Source organism: Entelurus aequoreus, linkage group LG21 (genome assembly GCF_033978785.1).
Source record: "Entelurus aequoreus isolate RoL-2023_Sb linkage group LG21, RoL_Eaeq_v1.1, whole genome shotgun sequence".
Lineage (NCBI taxonomy): Eukaryota > Metazoa > Chordata > Actinopteri > Syngnathiformes > Syngnathidae > Entelurus > Entelurus aequoreus.
This window is the reverse complement of record NC_084751.1, coordinates 48,870,130-48,882,467: the sequence shown is the minus strand read 5'-3', so window position 1 is coordinate 48,882,467 and position 12,338 is coordinate 48,870,130. Positions and strand designations below refer to the sequence as shown.

Sequence of the window (12,338 nt, the reverse complement as noted above, 5' to 3'; positions counted from 1 at the left end):
TGTAGTAGCATTCATAATAACATGTAATATATACATGATGTAAGTATATATGTCATGTAGTAACATTCATAATAACATGTCATATATACATTATGTAAGTATATATGTCATGTAGTAACATTCATAATAACATGTAATATATACATGATGTAAGTATATATGTCATGTAGTAACATTCATAATAACATGTAATATATACACGATGTAAGTATATATGTCATGTAATAACATTCATAATAACATGTCATATATACATGATGTAAGTATATATGTCATGTAGTAACATTCATAATAACATGTAATATATACATGATGTAAGTATATATGTCATGTAGTAACATTCATAATAACATGTAATAGATACATGATGTAAGTATATATGTCATGTAGTAACATTCATAATAACATGTCATAGATACATGATGTAAGTATATATGTCATGTAGTAACATTCATAATAACATGTAATAGATACATGATGTAAGTATATATGTCATGTAGTAACATTCATAATAACATGTCATATATACATGATGTAAGTATATATGTCATGTAGTAACATTCATAATAACATGTAATATATACATGATGTAAGTATATAAGTCATGTAGTAACATTCATAATAACATGTAATATATACATGATGTAAGTATATATGTCATGTAGTAACATTCATAATAACATGTAATATATACATGACGTAAGTATATATGTCATGTAGTAACATTCATAATAACATGTCGTATATACATGACGTAAGTATATATGTCATGTAGTAACATTCATAATAACATGTCGTATATACATGACGTAAGTATATATGTCATGTAGTAACATTCATAATAACATGTAATATATACATGATGTAAGTATATATGTCATGTAGTAACATTCATAATAACATGTAATATATACATGATGTAAGTATATATGTCATGTAGTAACATTCATAATACCATGTCATATATACATGATGTAAGTATATATGTCATGTAGTAACATTCATAATAACATGTCATATATACATGATGTAAGTATATATGTCATGTAGTAACATTCATAATAACATGTCATATATACATGATGTAAGTATATATGTCATGTAGTAGCATTCATAATAACATGTAATATATACATGATGTAAGTATATATGTCATGTAGTAACATTCATAATAACATGTCATATATACATTATGTAAGTATATATGTCATGTAGTAACATTCATAATAACATGTAATATATACATGATGTAAGTATATATGTCATGTAGTAACATTCATAATAACATGTAATATATACACGATGTAAGTATATATGTCATGTAGTAACATTCATAATAACATGTAATATATACATGATGTAAGTATATATGTCATGTAGTAACATTCATAATAACATGTAATAGATACATGATGTAAGTATATATGTCATGTAGTAACATTCATAATAACATGTCATAGATACATGATGTAAGTATATATGTCATGTAGTAACATTCATAATAACATGTAATAGATACATGATGTAAGTATATATGTCATGTAGTAACATTCATAATAACATGTCATATATACATGATGTAAGTATATATGTCATGTAGTAACATTCATGAACAAGGTAATGGGTCAAATGCAGAGGACACATTTCACCACACCTCGTGAGTGTGTGACTATCAGTGGTACTTCAACTTAAGTCAACAGAGTTAAAATGGTTACATTTATCGGGACTAAGCAGCTCGGGGTCACTAAGCTTCTGGTAGTTAAGAAATGTAGTCGCAGGGTTAAAACCTGATTCTGAAGCCTCAGCCTCACCTTGGCTTTACTTCCATTGCCCTTCAGACCCCAGCTCTACACCACACCGTTTCAAGGTGCTTTGTTATGAAGCCATTCTGTAAAAGTCCAGAAAACAAAGACTTGGGAGACGAATATTAACAATTTGACATGACTAACAGTCCAGAAGAGACTATGGAGGTGAGCTTGGTCCACATTTTGTAAATGCTCTCTAACACAATTGGTGAGACTGCAGCCTGCGGTGGTGAGATGTAATGGTAACTGGTAAACTTGTGAGACTGCAGCCTGTGGTGGAGAGATGTAATGGTAACTGGTAAACTTGTGGGACTGCAGCCTGCAGTGGTGAGATGTAATGGTAACTGGTAAACTTGTGAGACCGCAACCTGCGGTGGAGAGATGTAACGAGTGTGACAACCAACTCCGTTCTGCTCTACCAACTGGTAGCGGAAAAAATGTTGCAGTCATTTGAAGTGCAAACAAGAGAAGTGATTTTAATGACAGAACTTAGGCCTTGAACAGGAAGTGCAAGAACACAGGTGTCTTCACAGAGGCACAGTTTCAGTGGTGACTACAGTGGTGACTACAGTGGTACTACAGTGGTACTACAGTGGTACTACAGTGGTACTTCGGGATTACCAGTTTATTGCTTCTGTGATGCAGCTTGCACATGGAAGATCTTACTTTGGGACACAGCCTCACCCATCCAAATGAATTGGAATCAATTTAATAGGTGCTTCACCCCCTAGAACACCACCATTTTAACACGGAAATCAAACGTTTAGATAGTAAATATTGTATACAAAACAATAGAATAGAGCAGAGGTGTCCAAGGCTTTTTAGATCCAGACAAACTGAAGGATGCTGGGGTGACTTTGGTGAACATTATTAACAGTAATGATACTAAAAACAATACAATGAATATATGATGAACTAAATGTACAAAAACACCACAACTGAGCTTTGTGGTTTAAGTAACCAAGCTAATTAGTGTCATGTTTAATCTAACGCCCTTGAGGTATTCAATTCTATTATTTACTAATAGGATTTATTATTCCGCCAACTCAAATATTTGGTGGGCTTTAGCACACTCAAAAACGTAGCATATGTTGCAAGACGTGTGTACACATGTTCATCGTGACAGGACACATGGACCTCATCAAAGACCATGGACAGAATCACACACAGGTCCTCATCAAAGACCATGGACAGAATCACGCACAGGTCCTCATCAAAGACCATGGACAGAATCCCGCACAGGTCCTCATCAAAGACCATGGACAGAATCACGCACAGGTCCTCATCAAAGACCATGGACAGAATCACGCACAGGTCCTCATCAAAGACCATGGACAGAATCACGCACAGGTCCTCAGACATTTTGGTTTTTAGCTCCCATTTTGGGGGGGATTTGGGCCAATCACAATGTTCTGATTTCAGATGTGCCTATTTTGTCTACAGAATGTATCACGGGCCAATAAAAAAAAATACATTTTAAGATATTCAACACTCTATTGCTGTCTGGTGGCTAAAGTGGATAGTGCACCACCCCACCCCCTCTTCACGTTGCATGTGTCAGGTAAATCGTAACGAATGTGGCCATAGGAATGTACTTACAGTAGCCGAGAGATAGCTGGTATCCCGAAAAACCCGTAGTCCGAGGTACCACTGTATTCCTTAAAGGATTTCTGTGTGCATATTCAGAGGTACTTTTTCAGCAAAAATTCAATTGTTACTTCTTGAGCTTGTTTAGCATGTTGGAAAAAAGCCCAAGAAGCCGTTTTTACATAGAGGTTGATATACCTCATGTCCAGAAGTCAAACTCCAATTATAGTGTTATGGCACAGCTTTCAGTGGTCCGTAAAAAAAAATGTAATCCTTTACCACAAAACAAACAGTATGTCCTTCATGAATGTGAGGCGCTCGTCCTACCAAGCATCAAAATCATTGGAAAAGATTGTAGATTCATCATTTGAGTTTCCATCACCCTCTGAAAGAAACAAGGTTTCCTCAAGACCTCAGGGACACCAAGACTTAACTGGCTAGGTTCAAGCTCAGGTCATTGATACTCTCAAGGAGCCATAACATAAGACTCAGGTGATTCCACCCATTAGGCTTAAATACCAGCGGGTCCTCATATCTGGGATCAAGGCAAATCTATTCTCTTCCAGAGGCGAAGCTTAGAGGGAAAAAGGGAGAGAGGAAAGAAGTGAAGATGATGAAAGGTGTGCAGGAGGTGACGGACTGAGCTCACCGGTAACTGCAACAAGCAAGGAAGGGCTGATTTGGTGCTTGGTTCATAAAAGTGTCCATTAGAATTCCTAGAATTACACTGACGGATCCAGTCCAATGTTCTCCTGAATCCCAGGATGTCCTTCAAATGTGTACCAGTGCCCCAGCTGTGTAATCCTTTTGGAAAAGACAAAACGTGTAGGAAGGTTTTCCTGGAAAGATTTCAGCACTCTGGGAGTGTGTTTTGGTGTTGGTTAGTCTGCTGGTGGGACTGAGTGTACTGTAGGAACTGGTTAGACTGCTGCGTCGTGGCCTGACTCGGTAAAGTCTGGTTTGCTAGCTGGTTCTCTGACTGGTACTGTTCCAGCTCTCGCTTCCTCCTCATGGCTGACTGCAGCTGCTGCTTTATTACAGTGATTTGGCTCTCCAGTTCGGATAATTCCTGCATGAGCGGGCTCCGACCCACAATCACACCAGGACCGCTGTCCCCCACACCCAAACCCCGACACTGTCCTGGGGCCACGCCCGCTACTGAGCTCCCCTGCCCTTGCCCAAGTCCCTGGATACACAAACGACCTAACAAGTTGGAGCGTCCATTCGAGGTGGTCACTATGGGAAGTTGTTTCTCCAGCAAAGGAAGAGCAGAGGCTGGATCCTGGGAACACGGCCGTTCCAAGTCGTTCTGCGTCTCTTTCGGAAGAACCCTACGCCTGTTGCAGAGAGATGAATCGCTTGGATTCCAGGATGCCGACTGGTTGTTTCCCTCATTGCACCTGGAGATGCGGGCAAAGGACAAAATGTAAGGCGTCAACGTTCAAAGACATTCATTAATACGCTCAGAAGTCTACAATCAAGAAACCTGATTTCAGGGAGCTGTGCATGTTTAGAATGTTTGTAAAGTTATGTGAAGTCAAACTGGAGTTAGAAACACATCAAAAAGAAGACTTTTTAAAGTCTTTTTAATACTTTTTTATGTGTAAGACCCCCGGGCTCGGGGTCTTTCCGCGTGGAGTTTGCATGTTATCCTCCAAAGACATGCACCTGGGGATAAGCTCCTCCCACCTCCAAAGCCCCGCACCTGGGGATAGGCCCCTCCCATCTCCAAAGACATGCACCTGGGGATAGGCCCCTCCCACCTCCAAAGCCACGCACCTGGGGATAGGCCCCTCCCATCTCCAAAGACATGCACCTGGGGATAGGTTGATTGTCAACACTAAATGGTCCCTAGTGTGTGAATGTTGTCTGTCTATCTGTGTTGGCCCTGTGATGAGGTGGTGAATTGTCCAGGGTGTACCCCGCCTTCCACCTGAGTGCAGCTGGGATAGGCTTGAGCACCCCCCGTGAACCTTGAAAGGGACAAGCGGTGGAAAAATGGATGGACGGAACAAGAAAACACACAACATTTCTGCGCAACCACCTGTCAGTCTTTGGTGGCTATGATTTAGTTCAGGGAACAAAATGTAGGACTTGACACTAGACTTCATGCCTACAACACTCAGCAGGTGCTCAGCCGTTCTTACCTGCCAGGTGTTTAGTCCTGAACACAGAAGTCAGGTAAATGCTGACACTTACTTCATAGTTCTGGATCTGAACTTGATGCCCGCAAAATAGACACAGTAGTCATTTTAGGCTTGTTTTCTAAGGAGTTTCAGTACATTTTATGGTTAGTTTAGGAAGGTATGGACCTCCTCAGTCAAATTGACTGGCATAAAATGGAGCGAGGAAGGAAGCATCATTTACAGCAATCATTGCAGTGATTCTGACTTCATAGAAGGAAAGTTTTGGTCGGAATTTGAATGTAAAAAAGTACAAGAGACTCAAGCCAAATGTGATCCCGAAAATCAGGAGCACCTTTGAGGAGAAAACAGGCACCAAAAACAAGATAAAACCAAGGTAAGCTGCATGATTCAATTTTGTGTCCTCTTCTACTGATGTTTTCCTTAAAATGCTGAAAAAGCTTGAGGAAACACATACTGTGTTTTTTTACTATGGCAATTTCTTTTACAGTTTTGAAGAGATCACTGATCAGGACGACAAAAACATGCAATTAAGTGATCAAAATCATTTTAAGTAAATATGTTGTACATGTCTTTACCCACTTTGTCTATGTGGAAAAATGTCCGCCAGCTCTGTAGATGACGTCACATAAATAGGGGGGCGGCATATCGAGTCTGGCGATGGAAAGTGGAAGTTGCAAGTACAGTTAGGTATCTACCAATCAATCAAAAACAAATTGATATTACGGTAAATGATTAGTTTTCAGGAGCAAAAAATACATCAAGAAAACTTGTCAGTGAAGTTTTGGGCTGCATAATTAACTGCTATTATCAAAGCAAAGACAAGAAGGCTACACAGTCAGTCAGTCAAATTGTGACATAAGTACATCGTTGTGTTGACTCCTTCATGCTGACATCTCTACTAGCGACGTAAACGAGGAGTTCACCGTAGGGATCAATCTATTTCACCACTTTACGAGCTAAAGTACATCATAAACAGCCCATAACAATAATATCTTATTGTAACGACATCATGTTGCCGAAGCCTCAGGGCTGGATAAAGACTGACAGAGGAGACATTTAGTTGAACATCTGCAGGGAGGGAACATACTGTAGCCAGTGGAACATTTAAATAAACATCTGCAGGGAGGGAACATACTGTAGCCAGTGGAACATTTAAATAAACATCTGCAGGGAGGGAACATACTGTAGCCAGTGGAACATTTAAATAAACATCTGCAGAGAGGGAACATACTGTAGCCAGTGGAACATTTAAATAAACATCTGCAGGGAGGGAACATACTGTAGCCAGTGGAACATTTAAATAAACATCTGCAGGGAGGGAACATACTGTAGCCAGTGGAACATTTAAATAAACATCTGCAGGGAGGGAACATACTGTAGCCAGTGGAACATTTAAATAAACATCTGCAGAGAGGGAACATACTGTAGCCAGTGGAACATTTAAATAAACATCTGCAGGGAGGGAACATACTGTAGCCAGTGGAACATTTAAATAAACATCTGCAGGGAGGGAACATACTGTAGCCAGTGGAACATTTAAATAAACATCTGCAGAGAGGGAACATACTGTAGCCAGTGGAACATTGAAATAAACATCTGCAGGGAGGGAACATACTGTAGCCAGTGGAACATTTAAATAAACATCTGCAGGGAGGGAACATACTGTAGCCAGTGGAACATTTAAATAAACATCTGCAGGGAGGGAACATACTGTAGCCAGTGGAACATTTAAATAAACATCTGCAGAGAGGGAACATACTGTAGCCAGTGGAACATTTAAATAAACATCTGCAGGGAGGGAACATACTGTAGGCAGTGGAACATTTAAATAAACATCTGCAGAGAGGGAACATACTGTAGCCAGTGGAACATTTAAATAAACATCTGCAGAGAGGGAACATACTGTAGCCAGTGGAACATTTAAATAAACATCTGCAGGGAGGGAACATACTGTAGCTAGTGGAACATTTAAATAAACATCTGCAGAGAGGGAACATACTGTAGCCAGTGGAACATTTAAATAAACATCTGCAGGGAGGGAACATACTGTAGCCAGTGGAACATTTAAATAAACATCTGCAGGGAGGGAACATACTGTAGCCAGTGGAACATTTAAATAAACATCTGCAGGGAGGGAACATACTGTAGCCAGTGGAACATTTAAATAAACATCTGCAGGGAGGGAACATACTGTAGCCAGTGGAACATTTAAATAAACATCTGCAGGGAGGGAACATACTGCAGCCAGTGGAACATTTAAATAAACATCTGCAGGGAGGGAACATACTGTAGCCAGTGGAACATTTAAATAAACATCTGCAGAGAGGGAACATACTGTAGCCAGTGGAACATTTAAATAAACATCTGCAGAGAGGGAACATACTGTAGCCAGTGGAACATTTAAATAAACATCTGCAGGGAGGGAACATACTGTAGCCAGTGGAACATTTAAATAAACATCTGCAGAGAGGGAACATACTGTAGCTAGTGGAACATTTAAATAAACATCTGCAGAGATGGAACATACTGTAGCCAGTGGAACATTTAAATAAACATCTGCAGGGAGGGAACATACTGTAGCCAGTGGAACATTTAAATAAACATCTGCAGGGAGGGAACATACTGTAGCCAGTGGAACATTTAAATAAACATCTGCAGGGAGGGAACATACTGTAGCCAGTGGAACATTTAAATAAACATCTGCAGGGAGGGAACATACTGTAGCCAGTGGAACATTTAAATAAACATCTGCAGGGAGGGAACATACTGTAGTCAGCGGAACATTTAAATAAACATCTGCAGGGAGGGAACATACTGTAGCCAGTGGAACATTTAAATAAACATCTGCAGGGAGGGAACATACTGTAGCCAGTGGAACATTTAAATAAACATCTGCAGGGAGGGAACATACTGTAGCCAGTGGAACATTTAAATAAACATCTGCAGGGAGGGAACATACTGTAGCCAGTGGAACATTTAAATAAACATCTGCAGGGAGGGAACATACTGTAGCCAGTGGAACATTTAAATAAACATCTGCAGGGAGGGAACATACTGCAGCCAGTGGAACATTTAAATAAACATCTGCAGGGAGGGAACATACTGCAGCCAGTGGAACATTTAAATAAACATCTGCAGAGAGGGAACATACTGTAGCCAGTGGAACATTTAAATAAACATCTGCAGGGAGGGAACATACTGTAGCCAGTGGAACATTTAAATAAACATCTGCAGAGAGGGAACATACTGTAGCTAGTGGAACATTTAAATAAACATCTGCAGAGATGGAACATACTGTAGCCAGTGGAACATTTAAATAAACATCTGCAGAGAGGGAACATACTGTAGCCAGTGGAACATTTAAATAAACATCTGCAGGGAGGGAACATACTGTAGCCAGTGGAACATTTAAATAAACATCTGCAGAGAGGGAACATACTGTAGCCAGTGGAACATTTAAATAAACATCTGCAGGGAGGGAACATACTGTAGCCAGTGGAACATTTAAATAAACATCTGCAGGGAGGGAACATACTGTAGCCAGTGGAACATTTAAATAAACATCTGCAGGGAGGGAACATACTGTAGCCAGTGGAACATTTAAATAAACATCTGCAGGGAGGGAACATACTGTAGCCAGTGGAACATTTAAATAAACATCTGCAGGGAGGGAACATACTGTAGCCAGTGGAACATTTAAATAAACATCTGCAGAGAGGGAACATACTGTAGCCAGTGGAACATTTAAATAAACATCTGCAGAGATGGAACATACTGTAGCCAGTGGAACATTTAAATAAACATCTGCAGAGAGGGAACATACTGTAGCTAGTGGAACATTTAAATAAACATCTGCAGGGAGGGAACATACTGTAGCTAGTGGAACATTTAAATAAACATCTGCAGAGAGGGAACATACTGTAGCCAGTGGAACATTTAAATAAACATCTGCAGGGAGGGAACATACTGTAGCCAGTGGAACATTTAAATAAACATCTGCAGAAAGGGAACATACTGTAGCCAGTGGAACATTTAAATAAACATCTGCAGAGAGGGAACATACTGTAGCCAGTGGAACATTTAAATAAACATCTGCAGGGAGGGAACATACTGTAGCCAGTGGAACATTTAAATAAACATCTGCAGAGAGGGAACATACTGTAGCCAGTGGAACATTTAAATAAACATCTGCAGGGAGGGAACATACTGTAGCCAGTGGAACATTTAAATAAACATCTGCAGGGAGGGAACATACTGTAGCCAGTGGAACATTTAAATAAACATCTGCAGGGAGGGAACATACTGTAGCCAGTGGAACATTTAAATAAACATCTGCAGGGAGGGAACATACTGTAGCCAGTGGAACATTTAAATAAACATCTGCAGGGAGGGAACATACTGTAGCCAGTGGAACATTTAAATAAACATCTGCAGGGAGGGAACATACTGTAGCCAGTGGAACATTTAAATAAACATCTGCAGAGAGGGAACATACTGTAGCCAGTGGAACATTTAAATAAACATCTGCAGAGATGGAACATACTGTAGCCAGTGGAACATTTAAATAAACATCTGCAGAGAGGGAACATACTGTAGCTAGTGGAACATTTAAATAAACATCTGCAGGGAGGGAACATACTGTAGCTAGTGGAACATTTAAATAAACATCTGCAGAGAGGGAACATACTGTAGCCAGTGGAACATTTAAATAAACATCTGCAGGGAGGGAACATACTGTAGCCAGTGGAACATTTAAATAAACATCTGCAGAAAGGGAACATACTGTAGCCAGTGGAACATTTAAATAAACATCTGCAGAGAGGGAACATACTGTAGCCAGTGGAACATTTAAATAAACATCTGCAGGGAGGGAACATACTGTAGCCAGTGGAACATTTAAATAAACATCTGCAGAGAGGGAACATACTGTAGCCAGTGGAACATTTAAATAAACATCTGCAGGGAGGGAACATACTGTAGCCAGTGGAACATTTAAATAAACATCTGCAGGGAGGGAACATACTGTAGCCAGTGGAACATTTAAATAAACATCTGCAGGGAGGGAACATACTGTAGCCAGTGGAACATTTAAATAAACATACTGTAGCCAGTAGAACATTTAGAATGTAGGACAAAGTCTGGGCCAGAAGAGCTTTAAGTGTGCTGAGATATGAGCTGCTGGAATATTCTTTGGGACTGAAGCAAGTCTTCTTTGTCAAAGCCACTTCCATCTTTACAACTTGCTCGCTTCATCCAAGACTGACATGAAATGGCCATTTTATACTCCACATACAACAACGCAGGCTTCTACCCACAAGTCACATGTTCTGCATTAAGAGGAAGGATGGGTTGCTTTTACTTTTGACCCGATACGGTGCCAATTCTCAGTAACCGGGAATCGATACTGATATTCAACAGTACCTATTTTCGGTATACTGTATTTGTGTGCATTATTGTGTTCATAAATATTCATTTGTTTAGTGATGAAATCTATTTTTTATGGAACATTTAACAATGAGTTGATTGTGGTAACTGTTATATCTTGTTTTCTGACACGTAAGTATATCTGTATATAGTACAGTACAGTACAGTAGTATATATAGTAGACTTTCCATGCAGTTGCAATTCCAAGACACTAGATGGCAGTAGTTGACGAGCCAGGAAGAAATATTTGCCATTAAGATGAATCTAGTCTTTTGTTGCACCCTACAAATTGTTTATACTGTAAGTATTGTATTTATTACACAGCAGCAGTTTGATTGTATTGTGCATCTTAATTGTAGTTTGCATTACCAAATTTAGAGGTGTTGACATTGCCATGTAAAATTACTCATGCTAATCATAGCATGCTAATAGTAACGCCAATGCTAATTAGGATCAAGCTAGCACATTTTGGAAAAGTGTAGCGTTACCTAATGTCCTAACTTCCTTTATGGCAACATTACTCTGAGTTGTGTGTTTACTGCAAGGTGTGCTGTAGAAGGTGATGTCATGGGCAACAATGGTATCAAAATGGTGTGCAGTAGAAGGTGATGTCACGGGCAACAAAGGTATCAAAATGGTGTGCAGTAGAAGGTGATGTCACGGGCAACAATGGTATCAAAATGGTGTGCAATAAAAGGTGATGTCACGGGCAACAATGGTATCAAAATGGTGTGCAGTAGAAGGTGATGTCACGGGCAACAATGGTATCAAAATGGTGTGCAGTAGAAGGTGATGTCACGGGCAACAATGGTATCAAAATGGTGTGCAGTAGAAGGTGATGTCACGGGCAACAATGGTATCAAAATGGTGTGCAGTAGGAGGTGATGTCACGGGCAACAATGGTATCAATATGGTGTGCAGTAGAAGGTGATGTCACGGGCAACAATGGTATCAAAATGGTGTGCAGTAGAAGGTGATGTCACGGGCAACAATGGTATCAATATGGTGTGCAGTAAAAGGTGATGTCACGGGCAACAATGGTATCAAAATGGTGTGCAGTAGAAGGTGATGTCACGGGCAACAATGGTATCAAAATGGTGTGCAGTAGAAGGTGATGTCACGGGCAACAATGGTATCAAAATGGTGTGCAATAAAAGGTGATGTCACGGGCAACAATGGTATCAAAATGGTGTGCAGTAGAAGGTGATGTCACGGGCAACAATGGTATCAATATGGTGTGCAGTAGAAGGTGATGTCACGGGCAACAATGGTATCAAAATGGTGTGCAGTAGAAGGTGATGTCACGGGCAACAATGGTATCAAAATGGTGTGCAGTAGAAGGTGATGTCATGGGCAACAATGGTATCAAAATGGT

At 39.9% G+C, this 12,338-nt stretch overlaps 1 protein-coding gene across 4 annotated transcripts in view; it reads right to left on the bottom strand.

Annotated features, from left to right (window-relative positions):
* Positions 1–2,279: 2,279 nt before the first annotated feature.
* The window catches only part of LOC133638792 (glutamate receptor ionotropic, NMDA 3A-like), a 79,397-nt gene continuing 69,338 nt past the window's right edge, over positions 2,280–12,338 (bottom strand). For 3 of the 4 annotated variants that reach the window (XM_062031744.1, XM_062031745.1, XM_062031747.1), the window contains one exon: positions 2,280–4,792. In XM_062031744.1, coding sequence (XP_061887728.1) covers positions 4,243–4,792 — 550 coding nt within the window. In that variant the 3' untranslated portion in view covers positions 2,280–4,242. The remainder of the gene's footprint in view (positions 4,793–12,338) is intronic. The other variant, XM_062031746.1, reaches the window with a different exon arrangement.